Here is a 17,055-nt window from a genome sequence, read left to right as displayed (position 1 = left end):
AAAAAGTTTACATTGAAAAGGTCTTGTTATGTAATTTTGTTAAAATCAATCATCCGAGAAAAAAAAAAAACAAAAAAAAAAAGTAGCGTGAAGCTCACGCACTGCTTTTCTATTTTATTCACCCAACTTTTTTTTGTTTGTTAAATAATCTGTTTGTTCATCTACACAGAGAGAAAGAAACCCTAGAATTTGTCAAAAGTAGCATAACAGCAAATTTTGAGAAGGAAGCCATGGCAGGAGTTGGACCAATGACTCAGGATTGGGAGCCCGTTGTTATCCGTAAGAAAGCCCCTAACTCCGCCGCTAAGCGTGACGAGAAAACTGTTAATGCCGCTCGTCGATCCGGCGCCGATATCGAGACCGTCAGAAAATGTTCGATTCTTCTTCCTCTTTATTTCTTAATTTGATTGTATTTGTTCTGGTTTGATCCTATCTTAGAGCTTGCTTAGGTCTCTCTCTAGATTATTTCATTGATTTTGCTATTAGAGCTTTGAGCTGCGGTTTTGTTCTTGATTGAAGAAGTTACTAGCCTTCAACGCTTATCGATGATTTAGGGTTTATATTTGTTGTCAATTGAAATTTCCGATGTATTTGTATTACTGGTTTAGTTGTTTGTTCATATTAGTTTGATAGCTTAACTTCTGCTGGTTTGATTTTGGTTCTTGAGTCTTTTTTTTTTTTTCTTGTTTTTAATGTGTAGTTTCCAGTTATGGCTTCCATCTAACATTTGATTTTGTTTGTGTGTGTGTTGTTTGGATTTAGTCAATGCTGGAACCAACAAGGCTGCATCAAGTGGTACATCTCTCAACACCAAAAGGCTTGATGATGACACTGAGAACCTTACTCGTAAGGCTTAGCTCTCTAATCATTTGCTACTTATTGTGAATTGATTTCCCTAGTGGCTCATGCTCTGTAATCTGAGAATATGAGGTTCGTTATGTTTGTCCTGACATGAGTTGGAATCACAGAGTTTTTTCGTTCTGTTGTATCACCCCTGAGTCTTTGATCGTTTTAGCTATGAGGAACCTTTTATGTATTGATTTATGCAACTGTGAATCCAGATGAACGTGTGCCCACTGAGCTAAAGAAAGCGATTATGCAAGCCCGAACAGATAAGAAGCTAACCCAGTCCCAACTTGCTCAGGTTTTTTTATCCTTCTCTCTGTTTGTATCTTATTATTTAGTACCCCTTTATGTAACTTGGTTCATGACAGAAACTAAACTCTTTTTTGTTTCTTTGTGTAGATCATCAATGAGAAGCCACAAGTGATTCAAGAGTATGAGTCTGGCAAAGCAATACCGAACCAGCAAATCCTTTCTAAGCTGGAGAGAGCACTTGGAGCTAAGCTTCGTGGAAAGAAGTGAACAAAGTCCTAATGATGTAGTAAGTAACAAGAATCAATGCTTTGATCTAATACCGTAACTCTGCCAAGATGAATCTTTTCTGATGTAAGAAAGCAAAACCGTTTGAATGTGTCTTTGGTTGATGGAATCACTCATCTCGTAAACTCATATCAATATAAATAACTTGAAGGTCTTTTCATCACACAATTGAACTGCTTATTGTTGATTTAACATGAATAAAGTACAGAATACAATATTAGAATTCAGGTACAGGTTCTTCTTCAACTGGAGCAATAACCCATTCACCATCTTCGTTTCTGATCAGTCCTTTGTTCTTCTCCACCCACCAAGATCCTGGCACTAAACACTCATCTTTCAAGAACTCGCATGACTTGTTTACTAAAGCAATACTTCTCTTCACCATCAGTTTAAACTCTCCTTTCTTCCCATTCCATCCAGCTACAATATGTAGCATCGCCTGCACATATATGGAAAAGGAATATGTAAATGTTTCGTCTCTGTAGTATCTTTGTAGTCAAAGTTGAAGCAGACTCTTACCTGAAGATTATGCCAATCCCCCGGATTCCTTGAATCTTTTAGGAACGGTGACTTCTTTGTATCGATCACAAAGTTGATTCCCATGTCCACATACCCTAAAAGTCCCCCTGGATATCTAGTTAAGAGATCAATCGTGTTCCTTACATGGAGGATTTTCAAGTTTTTGTGACGCATTGCTTCGTCTCTGAATTCCTTGTTTCCAACCTGTGGACAACCAAATACAATAGCAGTGACCGGAACATCATCATTGGAAGCGTTCTCGGCTATATCATAGGCGGCTAGAACAGCCTCTGTAGCTCCCAAGCTATGTCCAGTCAACACAATGCTCGGTTTCTCGTCCTTATACTTCAGTAAGAGCCCTTTGATGCTAGCTAGCAACTGTGACCGTAGACTCAACTTGGTGAATTTCGATTCGGGTTGATTAGAAGTATAGATTGTGAGCCACCCGAGCATCACCTTGCACCCTTCTTCGTCTTCACTGTCACTATCAAAAGTCGTACCTTCGACTACACCAGAGTCATCCTTCTCCGGTCCACGCAGCAATGGGTCAGCTGAAGTGGACCTAGCCCCCAAAACATTAACCCACTCGTAGTTCCTACTCGTTCCCCTCAAAGCTACATAGATCTCACGGCGTCCTAAAGCCTTAGTCCGTTCATCAGATGTGACAGCAATGTAGCCAAACCAGTTANTATGTAGCATCGCCTGCACATATATGGAAATGGAATATGTAAATGTTTCGTCTCTGTAGTATCTTTGTAGTCAAAGTTGAAGCAGACTCTTACCTGAAGATTATGCCAATCCCCCGGATTCCTTGAATCTTTTAGGAACGGTGACTTCTTTGTATCGATCACAAAGTTGATTCCCATGTCCACATACCCTAAAAGTCCCCCTGGATATCTAGTTAAGAGATCAATCGTGTTCCTTACATGGAGGATTTTCAAGTTTTTGTGACGCATTGCTTCGTCTCTGAATTCCTTGTTTCCAACCTGTGGACAACCAAATACAATAGCAGTGACCGGAACATCATCATTGGAAGCGTTCTCGGCTATATCATAGGCGGCTAGAACAGCCTCTGTAGCTCCCAAGCTATGTCCAGTCAACACAATGCTCGGTTTCTCGTCCTTATACTTCAGTAAGAGCCCTTTGATGCTAGCTAGCAACTGTGACCGTAGACTCAACTTGGTGAATTTCGATTCGGGTTGATTAGAAGTATAGATTGTGAGCCACCCGAGCATCACCTTGCACCCTTCTTCGTCTTCACTGTCACTATCAAAAGTCGTACCTTCGACTACACCAGAGTCATCCTTCTCCGGTCCACGCAGCAATGGGTCAGCTGAAGTGGACCTAGCCCCCAAAACATTAACCCACTCGTAGTTCCTACTCGTTCCCCTCAAAGCTACATAGATCTCACGGCGTCCTAAAGCCTTAGTCCGTTCATCAGATGTGACAGCAATGTAGCCAAACCAGTTAGACTCACGGTCCCAAGCATCTCGTGATTGCGAGCCGAGAAGCAAACCTTGGGGGAGAGCAACGCGAGCTGTGGCGTAGAGGAAGCTTACAACCTCATAGTCAGAAGCGGATTCGAGCATGACCTTTTCGAAGAAAGAAGATTTGCCGTAGCGGCTGGCTCCACAGTACTTGGAGTTTTGGTCGTTGACGAAGGCATCGTAGGTGGCTTGACAAAAGTCTCCGCAACGTAAGATGAGTTCACGAAGTGATTGGTCTAATGGGTCTAAGAGAGTGTCCCAATTCTTTGAACCTAAGAGCTCTTCCCATGATGTTGTTGTAGCCATTAGAGAAATTTTGTGTGAGTGAGGAGATAATAAGTGACTCTTGGCTCTTGGGTATATAAAACAATATTGTTTTTCTTAATTATGTTCTTTTACTTTATACAAGTGGTTGTGTGACCCATATAGTGATAAAAGGTTATCCATGGTGTTGGAATATTATTGGCATATAGTATTTATAACAATCTTCCACATCATTCTCAACCATACAAAATAAAGAGAGTAACAAAAACCCAATCAGATAGAGAAAAGAAAATTCAACCAACCAACTCAATCGATAGATACACACGAAAAGACACGTTTTGTTTGTTTGTTTCTAATCAAACTCGACAACGGGCTTGTCTTCGTCGTCGAGAGTGGCCATGACCCAATCGCCATCCTCTGTCTTGAGCATGCCTTTGTTTTTCTCGACCCACCAACACTTGGGAACCAAACATTCTTCTTTCAATAGTGAACACGATTTGTTAACCAAGGCTATGTTTCGGTTCACTTTCATCTCGAACTTCCCATTCTTCCCGTTCCATCCCGCTACTACGTGTAACATCGCCTGCGCATCCCACCCCAAACCATAACCATTAACAATAACACCAATTAATGTCGGTTCTACTTACATGCATGTGACTAGATGGTTGATGGTTCAAATTCAAACGTCAAGCTTTTGTGTTTGCATGCATGTTTTTATGTGAAAACAAATTAACTAAGAACTAATTCAGATTTCTAAAAGACTAATAATTTCATTAGAAAAAATATTAAAAACTATTGCAAAATGCTGATCATATTTTTGTTTAAAATCTGATCATATTCAAGTTTACGCTGAAATGAAGCAAAATAGAATGACTTGCCTGAAGGTTATGCCAATCACCAGGATGATGAGTTTCCTTAAGAAAAGGTGAAACTCTCGTATCAATTTCAAGTTTGGTCCCAATGTTGACGTACCCCATTATTTTAGCTGGATATCGGGTGATGAGATCAATTTCATTTTTCACGTGCAATACTCTCACATTGTTATGTCTCTTGACTCTGTCGGAGAATTCTCTGTTGCCAACTCTCGGAGAACCAAACACAATAGCCGTCACTGGCGGCACATCGCTATAGCCGCTTGTAACGTTTTCCGCAATGTCAAACGCTGCGAGAGTCGCAACTGTGGCACCTAGACTGTGTCCGGTGAACACTATGCTAGGTTTCTCGTCCTTGTATAGCTCTAGCAATTCTTTTATCTATTCGTACCAAGTTAGCATTTATACCCAAATCAAACAAACTGAATCAAAATTATTTAAAACTAACCTAATTAAAAAAAAACGTAATAATAAGTTCAATATAATGTTTTGGTGGTAACGCTAGCAATCAATTTAATTCAAAATTTCACTACGTACCTTGGTGAGAAGCTGTGAACGTGCACTCATCTTGGTGAAGGGTGAGTTTGGGTTAGCTGTCGTATAAATAGTGAACCATCCAAGCATAACCTCAGGTCCATCCCCACCATCCATCAAGAGTTCTTTAACCGAAGTCAACTTTGCTCCCATCACATTGACCCACTCGTAATTCCTCGTTGTCCCACGAAACACAACATAGATCTCTCTCCTTCCAATCTCAGCCGTCCGTTCATCAGACGTGACCGCGATGTAACCGATCCAGTTAGTCTCGCGGTCCCAAGACTCACGAGACATGGAGCTGAGGAAGAAGGCCTCGTGGTCGCTGACACGAGCTGTAGCGTAGAGGAACGAAACGACGTCATAGTGTCTCGCATCGTCGAGCATAACTTTGTGGAAGAACGATGGTTTGCCATAACGGCTGGCTCCACAGTAGATAGAGTTTTGGTCGTTGATGAAAGTGTCGTAAGTGGCTTGACAGAAGTCGCCGGCTCGAAGGATGAGTTTGCGAAGTGAGTGGTCAAGTGGTTCCAATAGGTTTTGCCAATTGTCTAGACCGAGAAGCTCTTCCCATGTTGGCTCGACCATGATTTGATTTCTTGTGTGAATGTTGTGTAAATTAAAACACTTGAGATTTTTGCTTATATAATCGTGAGAGCCACTTTTACTTTTTAAAAATAATGAAATTATGAACTAATCTTGTGTATATATGCCTTAGAATATGCTAGTGTTCACTAGTAAACTTGTCAACACCTAATATTAAATTCATATTGACTTATCTTTTCATTATATACTTTGATTATCATTTTACACTCTTAAAAACTAACAAATAACGTATCTTTAATGTGTTGTTACATTAATTTGCAAAAATATGTTTCTATTTGTTAGAGAGAAAAAAATACAATAATGGTATAAATTTTAGAATTAAAAATTGTGAGTTTTTAATGAGCTGTAGAAGTATAAATAGGCCCATGATTTGAGATATGTTTCTATGGTTACATTATACTTTGATTATCATTTATACCATAAAAACATCAAATGCTAAAACTCAAATCATGAATTAATCTTGTGTATATATATATATATGCCTTAGAATATGCTAGTGTTCACTAGTAAACTTGTCAACACCTAATATTAAATTTACATTGACTTATGTTTACATTATACTTTAATCATCATTTACACTCTTTAAAAACATCAAATGCACCCTAAAACCAGTAACTTATCTATCATGTGTTACATTAATTTGCAAAGATATGTTTCTATAATTCTATTTGTTAGAGAGAAAAAAAAATAATTATAATATAAATTTTAGAATTAAATTTTGTGAGTTTTAATGAGTTGTAGAAGTAAATAGGCCCATTATTAGAGATAACTTTAGAGCCCAAAAATTGGTAAAAAGCCCAACAAAGCGATACGATCATACGAACGATATCAAAAAGCTAAGGCTACGATGCTCGTCGTCGGTGAAATTTCCCGGCGAAGCGAATTCGGTGTTTCTCCGGTGGTTCAGGCAGTAGTCTGATTCAGATAACGCATCTCACAGTAGTATTTTGATTCTAGCTTGCGATTTCAGTATATCTCGACCAATCGTATCAAATCCTCGTACTTGAATTAGCGATTAACGTAGCTGAGAGCAATGGCTTTGGTCGATGTCGCGATATCTTGTCTCAACTCGATCCGCGAAGTAAGAAAATCGGAATTCACTTTTTTTTTTGTTCGTCTTCTCATTATGTTATCCGTTTTGATCTGCTTCACCTTAATCATTACGATTTCTCAATGATCTTGTTTTGCTCTATTTATGTGTGTTGTTGATAAATGTGTTTGTTTTGCAGATAGAAGAGGAAGTCAAAGATGCCATAGTGTATATTGATGCTGGCTGCACAGAGAGTTTTCAATTTGCAGGAGCTTACCCTTTGTTCTTGGAACTAGGTGCTCGAGCTGTCTGCAGTCTTGAAAACATGACTTCTCTAGATGCGGTAAGCTCGTTACGGTTTTAATGTGGTTAATGAAGATGGCATACTACTTAGATTGTGTTTTTGTAGTAGCTTTCTTTATTTCTTGTAATGGTTCTGTTTGCTTTTTCTCGATTCCATACTTTTGGTATAAAGGGGAATTATGTTACCTAGACAATGAGAGATATTGTGATTTATTTCTTATGATGATGTGACTTTTTGATGCATTGTGCTCTAGGTGGCTGATTGGAATTCAAAGACTGATTGTGCGAAGAGAATTGTGATTATGACATCTCGGCTTCTCAATGATGCTCATCGATATATGCTACGGTGTCTAAGCTCCCATGAAGCTGTTCAGCACTGCACAGTATTCACGTCTATTTCAGAGGTGCTCATCATAAACGCTATCTTTGGTCTCATTCGTTTATTTTATCTCTTCTTTTACCTGGTGAAAAGTGACATTTATATTGGCATATCTCATGCTACTGAAGATAGAGGTGTTCATATTCCATATATTCCATATATAAGGCTCTTTCAGAATAGGTGTTTGTTTTCTTGCGTTTCTGAAGATATATCATCTAATTACTTTATTAATTTGAACGTTGTACAGGGATCTCACTCAGCCATCCCTGATTCGCCTCTAGGTCCAGATGCGTATCGTGAATACGAAACCTTACTTGTTCAGGATTACAATGAACATACTAAGAAAAGCGACAAGATATCTAAAGACAAAGGGGTTTCTAATTTCTCTTCTGCACTTGAATCCCTTACTATGGAGCCTATCATTAGCGAAAATATAGATGGTTCATCAGGTGGTGTAGAAGGTTTGGTAGTTTCGGTGCACCACTTCCCCTTGATTATTTGTCCTTTCACTCCTCGAGCGTTTGTCTTACCTTCCCAAGGATCAGTCGCAGAAGCTTCCTTGTCCCGTCAACATGAGGATTCTCTTAGTTTTGGTTTGCCTCCCATAAGTACTGGATCTATGTCTGATACTGATGATGTTCCTCCTGGTGCAACTCTTACCGCACATTTTCTTTACCAGCTAGCTCTTAAGGTAATTAAAAATGCAGAAGTCGTTATTATTCATGATGTTCATGAAGTACGTGAGCTAGAACACTAGAAGATCTCTGTTTCGCTTGTTTTTCATTAATTTAACTTGTTCTGTACTTTTTCTGAAGTTTGTGACCATGTTGTTGCTTTTTAAAAATTGTAGATGGAATTGAAGTTGGAAATATTTTCACTTGGTGACTTATCAAAGAATGTTGGAAAGATTCTGACAGACATGTCATCAAGTCTTTATGATGTAGGGCGTCGCAAGCGATCTGCCGGCCTGTTACTTGTTGACCGCACACTTGATCTTACCACTCCCTGCTGTCACGGAGATTCACTTTTCGACCGTATCTTTTCATCTTTGCCTCGGGCAGAAAGATTTTCTTCACAAGCACAGCTTAAACAGGGGGTCCCGAGCATCAATCGTCCTTCTCTTGATGTTCAAGTGCCGCTTGGGGAACTGCTTAATGAAGAACCAAGCAAGATTCGGGATTCTGGTTTTCCTGTAGGAGTTGAAGCTTTTTTACGTGGCTGGGATTCATACACTTCTGATCCACAAAATGTAGGTCTGGTTAATGAATGTGACAAGAAATCTACTACCAACTGGACTGAACTACTAAATGGATCTCTAGTCGCTACTGAATGTTTTAGAGGAACACCTTACCTAGAGGCCATGATTGATAGGAAAACAAAGGATGGAAGTGTACTGGTAAAGAAATGGCTTCAAGAGGCTCTGCGTCGCGAAAATATCTCTGTTAACGTGAGAGCTCGTCCTGGTTATGCTACAAAACCGGAGCTCCAGGCCATGATCAGAGCATTGTCCCAAAGCCAGTCGTCTTTGTTGAAAAACAAAGGGATTATTCAGTTAGCGGCAGCTACAGCTGCTGCTCTTGATGAATCTCAAAGTGCCAAATGGGATACTTTTAGTAGTGCGGAGATGATGTTAAATGTGAGTGCTGGTGATACGAGTCAGGGATTGGCTGCTCAAATTAGTGACCTGATTAACAAAAGCGCTGTTGCAGAACTTCAAGCGAAGAAAAATGAGAAAGCAGATACCTCATCACGAGGGCTGCTATATTTTCGCGATGCCCTGCTCCTTACAATTGTTGGTTACATTGTTGCTGGCGAAAATTTCCCTACATCTGGCTCAGGTGGGCCTTTCTCTTGGCAAGAAGAGCATTTTCTAAAAGAAGCCATTGTCGATGCTGTTCTCGAGAATCCATCAGTTGGAAATCTCAAGTTTCTGAATGGGTTGACAGAAGAGCTTGAGGGCCGATTGAATCGTCTCAAGTCAGAGGAAACCAAAGAAAGCCCCTCTGATGATCACTTAGACATTGATGCTCTTGATGATGATGCATGGGGAAAATGGGGTGACGAGGAAGAGGAAGACGTTGACAATAGTAAAGCAGATGAGTCCTATGACGATATGCAGCTGAAGCTGGATTTGCGTGATAGAGTAGACAGCTTATTTAGGTTTCTCCACAAGTTATCGAGTCTAAGAACAAGGAATCTACCACTAAGAGAAGGCTCATTGGCTTCAGAAAACAACTTTTCTGGCGATCCTTCTGGAAACAAAGGGCTACTCTACAGGCTTATAGCAAAAGTGTTGAGCAAACAAGAGATACCTGGTTTAGAATACCATTCTTCTACTGTCGGAAGGTTTTTAAAAAGCGGGTTTGGAAGGTTTGGTCTTGGTCAGGTTTGTTAGACCATTTCTCTCTACCTATACTTTAATCTTTCCGCCATCCTCCACAAGATAGACACTGATGTCAGTATTACTACTGCAGGCAAAACCGAGTCTAGCAGACCAGAGTGTCATTCTTGTCTTTGTCATTGGAGGAATCAATGGTTTAGAGGTTAGTTTCTTCACCACAAAAAAAAATCTCATTCATATGTCTTAGGCCTGACCATCTTTTTAATAACTGTTTCTGTCACTGTTTCCTCCATTGTCAAAGGTTTTGGAAGCTCAAGAGGCTGTATCAGAGAGCGGAAGACCGGACACTAATCTTGTTATTGGAGGAACGACACTTCTAACTCCTGACGACATGTTCGACTTATTGCTTGGACAGTTCAGCCATTTTTGATCTCTTCCAAACAAACCTCACTCTCATAACCCCTCTGTTATTAGCTTGTAAAGCTATGTATTAGAAAAAATATGATCAAATGTTAACTTTATAAAACTATAGTTCCATTTTCGAAAGAAAACAAGAGAATTGGGTATGAATTGTGAATAAGCGCGTTAATAATTCTATCGCCAAATTATTTACATCTTTGGTCCCTCAATCTTTGCAACATTTACAGAAAAAGCTTTAAAGTTATAAAATTGAGAAATCCTCTTAAACCCCAAAAAATCACATTTCACACGAAAAACCTCGAGTGAGTGAGAAGAAACAATGGCAGCTATGAAGCTTCTACTCTCTCAAGCTCGCCGCCAAGGTCTAACCATCCGATTTCAACAAATCCCAAGACTCTTCTCTTCCTCACCACCACCATCCGCTTCGAACCCGTCTCCCCCCGATTCAAACGAATCTCACAAAAAGCCCGTCACAATCGAGCCAGTCTCGTACGCCGCCAAACCCAAAGATGATAAACCCGAACCAACCAATGTTGAATCGGCGGAGAATCTGAACCAACCCTCGGAGTCAGCGAACCGTTCGAGCTGGACAAGAGAAGAAATCAGATACGTGAAAGACTCTCAATCGATCAATCCGGTTTCTTACGCTCAGCGTGTGGCTCCGCTTCCTGAGGATCGAGTCGCCGGTGAAGATGAAGGAGAGAGAACTCCGGAGGAGATGGAGAGAGAGAGGAAGAGGATTGAATTAGAGAATCGAGCTAGAAGAAGGTTCTTAAGAGCTAATGCTGTTGAAGAGGATACTTCTTCACTTCCTTTGCCGACTTTGCTTAAACCAGAGCTGAAACATGGAAAGAAACCTATTTTCGATCTCATGGAGGCCATTAGAGAGATTAAGGTCAGGATTCAGTTTACACCCACATGATTGATTTCTCAAACTAAGCTGCCATTGTAATAGAATGGAAGCTTTACACTATTTAGGGTTCCATGAACTTTTTTGTGTCAAAGGATTTTTTGTCTTTTACTTGTTTCGTAGCTAGGGGACTTTAAATGAGTATTATAAAGGATGCTAAGATCATTGGGATTATTTGATTTTATGATGTAAACATAGGACGTCTCATAGAAGGCTTGGTAGCTTTGGTGCGAGCTGTGGATTAGTTTAGAGGGGGCTATGTTCTTACGTAGGGAACTTTAAATGAGTAAATAGATCTTGCAAGTTTTGTCTAATGATGGTACTGTTAAGAGTTGTGGATTTTGTAAACTGGTAATGGTTGTTGCTGAGTTGGTTTTCAAGTAGTGTGAGGGAGGACAGAGCGATGCTTTAACGTGAATATGGACTCATTAATTTGTGCATTCCTTATAATTCATATATTTTTCCGTTCTGATGCTGTTTTGATGAATGGTTCAGGCCAATGCGAAGGCTAAATTTGATGAAACTCTTGAGGCGCACGTGAGGTTGGGCATTGAAAAAGGAAGATCTGAGCTGGTATTTGATGATTTTCTTTTCTCTGGAAATACATAAATCTCTCTAGCCTGTTCTTAAATTTCTCTTGTATCATTTAGTCTTAGAAACAGTTGTTCTCCCTGGCTTTATTTCTAGACTGACTGATATCACTGTTTAAACTGCAGATAGTTCGTGGTACTTTGGCTCTACCCCACTCTGTTAAGAAGGTAAAAGAAATGTCTTTCTAATCCATGATGGAAATTTCTGTTTACCAGCCACTTATATAATACAAGAAATGATCTTCCTTGTTCAGGATGTGAAAGTGGCTTTCTTTGCCGAGGGAGCTGATGCAGAGGATGCAAAAGCTGCAGGAGCTGATGTCGTTGGTGGTCTTGAGCTCATTGAAGAAATCTTGAGTAAGGAACCAATGCATTTTACTTCAGCCTCCTCGGATATTCACTTCTGACATCTAATGAACAATTGAACATGCATGCATTTGGCTCTGTCATAACTTATCTCATTTCTCGAGACAATCTTTTTGTTTGTTGAATTGTGTTCCAATACTAGATTATTTATCTGTACTTATAACTCCATCTGCAGAAAGCGGCAAGATCGACTTTGATAGATGTCTTGCAACTCCAAAAATGATGCCCCGTGTTTACAAGGTTCTTGGATATGAGCACTTATATAAAATTCTTTGGAACATGATGGATGCGACATCTTCTCACATAACATACATATGGTTTGTGCTTATTTGCAGATATCAAGGATTCTTAACAATCACGGTTTGATGCCAAACCCCAAAGTGAGTTTGATTCTTTCACTCAGCATCTTACTCTAATGAATCAGTTGGTATGCTTACCTCTTGCCCTTAAATTAATTTGAAGGAATATTATACTTGTTGTGTAGCAAGGTAGTGTGACCAAGGATGTTACGAAAGCAGTCAAAGACGCAAAAGCTGGACATACCAAATTTAGAATGGATAAAACTTCGATTCTTCATGTGCCACTTGGAAAGGTGACATCTCTTCCCAAAGACTTAGAAGTTTATCTGACTTTCATTAGCTTTATTCTTAACAACGAACACTTTCCTGAAAACCAGATGAGCTTTCCTGAAGACGCTTTACGAGAGAATGTTGGTGCTTTCATGAACGCCCTTTTGCTAGCAAAGCCAGCCGGATTGAAAAAGAGTAAGTCATACCGTGAACTTGTTAACTTTTGTTGAAAGAGATTATTGTTTGGCTGATTAGAGAGTACTTGTCTTTGCTTTTTTTCTTTCTGCAGCTTCAAAATATGCTGGCTATGTCAATGCATTCCACTTATGCAGCACGGTAAGCTTGTATATCAAACCCAATGTCTCCTTCTAGAAACACGTTTGGAATCCATTAAGCCTAAAAGAATTTGCTTTTGCAGATGGGAAAGGGTTATCCAGTATCGATACAGTCGTTATCTAGAGCAGCAGATCTTCATACCAAATTGCAGCTCAAGTGAAGTAGGCTCCAAATGATAAATCTTAAATTATCCAGGAAAAGTTTGCCAACTGTTTCCAAATGCTGAATCTTTGAAACATTATGATTTGTTGTTTCTTAAGGTAGTCTATTGCTCAATTGATCGAATTGGCTTTTGTATCTTTTAGTCACCTTTGTTGTTACTGTTTTTGAAAAGCGCTTATCATCCACTTCTCCATAAAGGCCTTTCACTTGAATAAGACAACAAATTTTGTCCTTGTTTGTTTCCATTACCACTTCAGTCTCTCAATTTAAAAAAAAAATGTTTGACTAATCAAGTCTCTGATAGCACTAAATATACAGTATTGTCAATCCCTTCATACCTATAGACTGATCAATTTAACAATCTACAGTATAAACAAAGTGAGAATTTATGATTTCTAAGCTTGCTCATTTTCCTCATTTAATTTTGGTATCCATTCTTTAAGACTGTACTACATTATTTACTGTAAAATACATTGTTTTAGTTGGAGACTAATAAAAAACCAACATTATGTTGGAACGTTGTGATACCTCTTTTCTACAACCTAAAATGATAACACTCATCCACCTCCACGCTCTACATTATCAGTTTACTTGAGACGGTGAGGAGGATCATGACCAGAATGGTGAAGAGGCATCTGAAGTAGTAAATGAAAGGAAAAGTAGTAATGCATGTGGATGACTTATCAATTTTAGCTTAGACACCCTTTTGAACCAAAAAAAAAAAAAGCTTAGACACCCCAAAAATTCGATTAGTTTAAATTGGAGGGAATTGTTCTGAATTGAACTGATTAATTAATTAGGTTTGATTCAATTTTTTGGTTAAATTTTGGTTTGGTTCACATAAAAAGTAACGTAAAGTTAAAGAGAATTCTAAAAATTTTTTTGCTTGTAATTTCAATTTATAATCCATGATTTAATACATTATTAAATTTATAAGAAAAATATGAGAGAAAGCATTAAGCTTATGCATGGTGTGATTCAAAAAAGCTAAACATAATCTTGTGTGACATTAAATTATTTCAAACAATATGAGATAATAATTTAGAAGTTATATTAAATATTGTTTATTGTGTTTACAAAATTCAGATCAAATTGATTAGTATTGTTAGTTTCACCCATGAGTCGAAGAATTGCTTTGTTGTTCAAGTTTTGTTCAAGTTCTCATAGAACTCTTCAGTTAGTTTCATCTCTGGTCTTTAATGTGAAGGCTAAAGGATCATATGCTATAACAGAAGAGACTTCTTCAGCAAATGTTCAACAATGGAGGCGAAAGAACTTCTTCAGAGGTTTTTTTATGTCGGAAAATCCAAAAAGAACTCTCATGGCATAGTGGAAATAACCGTTCCACTTCCGACAAGTCTGGTGGCTGGGACAATCACGTAGTTCGCGGGTGTTTTTGAGCATGTTTGAGAACTTCTTCAAACATTGCAAGAGCAAGAGCCTTCTTCTCATCTTCATCCTCAAGCTTCTTCTTAGCTTCATCATCATCGACCTTCTCATCTTCATCTTCACCTCTCTTCTTCACAAGAAGAGGAGCTAGCATCTTCTTTTGGTTAACCAAACGAAGACCAAGACCAAGCTTTCGCTTTGGTTTCAGTGAAACCCTATTGGTGTTGGTGTTGTTGTTAGAAGGAAACAAAGGTTTGGTGGGAAAGAACAGAGCAGAGGTGAAGGTTGAGATTGACATTGTTTGTCTGTGTTTGGGTTTTTTTTTTGGTTTGAGAAATAAAAAAAGGAAGAAGGAGAATGATAGAAGAGAAATGTAGAGAATGTGTAGGATATAAAGACGTCAAAAGCATTTTAAATTATTTCAAACAATATGATTTAATAATTTAGAAGTTATATTTATACTAAATTTTTTTTTTGTAAATACTCGCAATGTAGCGCCGCCCTAGTTAAGATTTCAAATTATTGTGTAATAATCCTTGGCAAAATTGATTTGTTAGATCATATGGGTAAGAAATTTGAAGTTAGTTTGCTGGGAGATAAGATATGGAGGTTATGGTTAGGTAGTGGATTTCAAAATGTAGTAGAATTTTACAAGTTAGTGGCTGGACTCTGTTAGGTTTGATGTAGTTGGGGTAAGATTCAATAATTAAAGCTAACCCATAATTCAATATGAAAAGTCTTTTATATACCATTTGAAATTTTGTGTTAGTTGCTGAAGTTTTGTAGTTGATAATTGTGTTTAATATATAACTGAATACATTTAATTACCTAGACTAAACTGGTAAGTTAATTATCCGTTAATCTCTCAATAAACAATGAGGTTACAAATATATTTTTGTACAAGAGTTGATCAACTTTGAGAGTTTTTAAAGTTGTTCCACTCATATTTGACCAAAATAATATGAGATTGAGTACAAAAGAAAAAGAATCTTTTAAGATAATAGATTCTTTTGACATATAATTGTTCGGTTGTATACCATTTTCTAAATGTGAGTTTACATAGATATATATATAAATGATAACTGGCAAACATATCCACCAAGCTAAATATAAATTATTTTATCATTTTAAACTGATATTATACAAAAATAGATTATTTATGAACAATACAAACACAACATTTTTTATACGCCAATCAGGATCATATTTATCAAATATATATCATAATATATTTCTTCATTAGCTCCCACGTCCGAGATCGTTAACCAATTTCGGTTTTGGTATCAGTTAAGGAATACTGGAACTGAAAAGGATATTGATGGATATACCGGAGGGTCGGTATATGAGAGACTGACTATACGAGGGAGTGAAGAAAGTGAAGAAGCATACAATATATTGGTTTAATGATCCTCCAAAAGAGATATGATGTGTTTATTATGATTATACAATCTATATATATGGTTAAGACTTGAGAAGTCAAATGTTAAATTGTCATGACATGTGATGATGCCTATGTGAGTCCAGGAATCTTTCTTCTCCACTCATAGCAAACAAATTTTGTTTGATTAAGATATATGGTGCTTTTATTTAGACTTAAATCAGTTTAACTTCCATTCCTATTACTTAGTTTACTCCAGCTTACATCTCGAGGAGTAAGAAGTTACTCTTCTCCGTTTGTAATAAGCCCATATTGATCAATCTATAACTATAAAAACACCGTTAAATTCACTTACCAAAGTTGTAGAATGTACTTAAAATATACTATAAATGGTGGTTTCTGAACATTGATCAATATAACTGTTTACGTGAGTGATTAGTGTCTAGTGAAAAGGAAACTGAAAGTTAGAGAAGATGGAGACGACGAACTAAAGTTTATAGAATTCATGGTTCGATTTGAACTGCTACGCCGATCTCGTCGAAATTATAATGTATTTTTGGAGTCCACTAGATCTTTTGTCGTTCTTCCTTAATTCTTCTTTACAACTTTGGCTCACGATATAACTGCAATACCTACTCTCTTTCAGTCCTCTGTTGCGTTATACTAGTCATATAGACTTGGTGTCTTCGACACACTTGGAAGTTGGAAGGAGGACACTTCTTCACATATACTATTGTTCGTTCTCCGCGTAATAATAATGATTACTCTTTATCAACTTATGTAATCAGCCGTGTCGATTATTAGCTTTACCTCTAACAGTTTGGGACATGCGTCGAAATCGAGATTGATCTGTTTGATCTAGTCAATAGTCATTGATTTGGTGCTTGTTATATAGTTTTTGTTATCTCTTCTTCACAGTATTTTCTCGTTATAATGCTTAACTTAGCACCACTATATGATTATGTGTTGTATTCCTATCCGTTTCGTTTTTAAGTATCTTATTTAAGCCAAAACCCAAACATAGATCATAAAAATAATGGTTTCTATAGTAATTTTCTAAAAGTGTATTTAAGCCAATAAAACCAAACCACTACTAAACTGGGAAAAAAATGTTTGACTAGCACTAAATATATTGTCAAATCCCTCCATACCTATTGACCGATCAATAACAGTATAACCAAAACGAGTGTTATTTAATTCGACGTCGTTTTGGTAGT

At 37.9% G+C, this 17,055-nt stretch overlaps 5 protein-coding genes across 7 annotated transcripts; 3 read left to right on the top strand and 2 right to left on the bottom strand.

Annotated features, from left to right (window-relative positions):
* Positions 141-1,546, top strand: LOC104785097 (multiprotein-bridging factor 1a). Its single transcript, XM_010510236.2, has 4 exons — positions 141-372; positions 763-846; positions 1,062-1,144; positions 1,246-1,546. The coding sequence occupies exons 1-4, from the start codon at positions 231-233 to the stop codon at positions 1,363-1,365; spliced, it is 429 nt and encodes a 142-aa protein (XP_010508538.1). The 5' UTR covers positions 141-230; the 3' UTR covers positions 1,366-1,546.
* Positions 1,502-3,788, bottom strand: LOC104785099 (phospholipase A1-IIdelta). Of its 3 annotated transcripts, none has more exons than XM_010510238.2 (3): positions 3,367-3,781; positions 1,903-2,584; positions 1,502-1,822 (listed from the first exon to the last, which is right to left on the bottom strand). In XM_010510238.2, the coding sequence occupies exons 1-3, from the start codon at positions 3,693-3,695 to the stop codon at positions 1,601-1,603; spliced, it is 1,233 nt and encodes a 410-aa protein (XP_010508540.1). In that variant the 5' UTR covers positions 3,696-3,781; the 3' UTR covers positions 1,502-1,600. The 3 variants fall into 3 exon arrangements, with proteins under 3 accessions (XP_010508540.1, XP_010508539.1, XP_010508541.1); XM_010510237.2 differs by having other exon boundaries at positions 1,903-2,574; positions 3,357-3,780; XM_010510239.2 differs by lacking the exon at positions 1,903-2,584 and having other exon boundaries at positions 2,685-3,788.
* On the bottom strand, positions 4,006-5,660 carry LOC104788807 (phospholipase A1-IIdelta-like). Its single transcript, XM_010514587.2, has 3 exons — positions 5,063-5,660; positions 4,532-4,906; positions 4,006-4,236 (listed from the first exon to the last, which is right to left on the bottom strand). Exons 1-3 carry the CDS (start codon positions 5,645-5,647, stop codon positions 4,006-4,008), a joined length of 1,191 nt encoding a protein of 396 aa, XP_010512889.1. The 5' UTR covers positions 5,648-5,660.
* Positions 6,480-10,310, top strand: LOC104785096 (sec1 family domain-containing protein MIP3). The gene is made up of 7 exons (XM_010510235.2): positions 6,480-6,746; positions 6,895-7,038; positions 7,253-7,402; positions 7,625-8,068; positions 8,228-9,763; positions 9,852-9,920; positions 10,020-10,310. Exons 1-7 carry the CDS (start codon positions 6,699-6,701, stop codon positions 10,146-10,148), a joined length of 2,520 nt encoding a protein of 839 aa, XP_010508537.1. The 5' UTR covers positions 6,480-6,698; the 3' UTR covers positions 10,149-10,310.
* LOC104785095 (50S ribosomal protein L1) lies at positions 10,427-13,314 on the top strand. Its single transcript, XM_010510234.2, has 10 exons — positions 10,427-11,033; positions 11,544-11,621; positions 11,765-11,806; positions 11,893-11,995; positions 12,180-12,244; positions 12,340-12,384; positions 12,489-12,596; positions 12,681-12,768; positions 12,863-12,909; positions 12,992-13,314. Exons 1-10 carry the CDS (start codon positions 10,458-10,460, stop codon positions 13,067-13,069), a joined length of 1,230 nt encoding a protein of 409 aa, XP_010508536.1. The 5' UTR covers positions 10,427-10,457; the 3' UTR covers positions 13,070-13,314.

This window comes from Camelina sativa, chromosome 5, assembly GCF_000633955.1.
Source record: "Camelina sativa cultivar DH55 chromosome 5, Cs, whole genome shotgun sequence".
In the NCBI taxonomy this organism is placed as follows: domain Eukaryota; kingdom Viridiplantae; phylum Streptophyta; class Magnoliopsida; order Brassicales; family Brassicaceae; genus Camelina; species Camelina sativa.
This window is presented reverse-complemented; position numbering and strand designations above follow the sequence as displayed.

What these genes read in the sequence shown, in the direction of transcription:
- LOC104785097 (XM_010510236.2), top strand. Translation starts at nt 231, where the DNA reads ATGGCAGGAGTTGGACCAATGACTCAGGATTGGGAGCCCGTTGTTATC. An exon ending in TGACACTGAGAACCTTACTC is followed by an intron (nt 847 to 1,061) that starts GTAAGGCTTAGC and finishes CTGTGAATCCAG; the next exon opens with ATGAACGTGTGCCCACTGAG. An exon ending in CCCAGTCCCAACTTGCTCAG is followed by an intron (nt 1,145 to 1,245) that starts GTTTTTTTATCC and finishes TTCTTTGTGTAG; the next exon opens with ATCATCAATGAGAAGCCACA.
- LOC104788807 (XM_010514587.2), bottom strand. Translation starts at nt 5,647, where the DNA reads ATGGTCGAGCCAACATGGGAAGAGCTTCTCGGTCTAGACAATTGGCAA. An exon ending in GTTCACAGCTTCTCACCAAG is followed by an intron (nt 4,907 to 5,062) that starts GTACGTAGTGAA and finishes TGGTACGAATAG; the next exon opens with ATAAAAGAATTGCTAGAGCT. An exon ending in GTGATTGGCATAACCTTCAG is followed by an intron (nt 4,237 to 4,531) that starts GCAAGTCATTCT and finishes TGGGATGCGCAG; the next exon opens with GCGATGTTACACGTAGTAGC.
- LOC104785096 (XM_010510235.2), top strand. Translation starts at nt 6,699, where the DNA reads ATGGCTTTGGTCGATGTCGCGATATCTTGTCTCAACTCGATCCGCGAA. An exon ending in GTCTCAACTCGATCCGCGAA is followed by an intron (nt 6,747 to 6,894) that starts GTAAGAAAATCG and finishes TTTGTTTTGCAG; the next exon opens with ATAGAAGAGGAAGTCAAAGA. An exon ending in TATTCACGTCTATTTCAGAG is followed by an intron (nt 7,403 to 7,624) that starts GTGCTCATCATA and finishes AACGTTGTACAG; the next exon opens with GGATCTCACTCAGCCATCCC.
- LOC104785095 (XM_010510234.2), top strand. Translation starts at nt 10,458, where the DNA reads ATGGCAGCTATGAAGCTTCTACTCTCTCAAGCTCGCCGCCAAGGTCTA. An exon ending in TACCCCACTCTGTTAAGAAG is followed by an intron (nt 11,807 to 11,892) that starts GTAAAAGAAATG and finishes TTCCTTGTTCAG; the next exon opens with GATGTGAAAGTGGCTTTCTT. An exon ending in GCTCATTGAAGAAATCTTGA is followed by an intron (nt 11,996 to 12,179) that starts GTAAGGAACCAA and finishes CTCCATCTGCAG; the next exon opens with AAAGCGGCAAGATCGACTTT.
- LOC104785099 (XM_010510239.2), bottom strand. Translation starts at nt 3,695, where the DNA reads ATGGCTACAACAACATCATGGGAAGAGCTCTTAGGTTCAAAGAATTGG. An exon ending in GGGATTGGCATAATCTTCAG is followed by an intron (nt 1,823 to 2,684) that starts GTAAGAGTCTGC and finishes ATATATGTGCAG; the next exon opens with GCGATGCTACATATTGTAGC.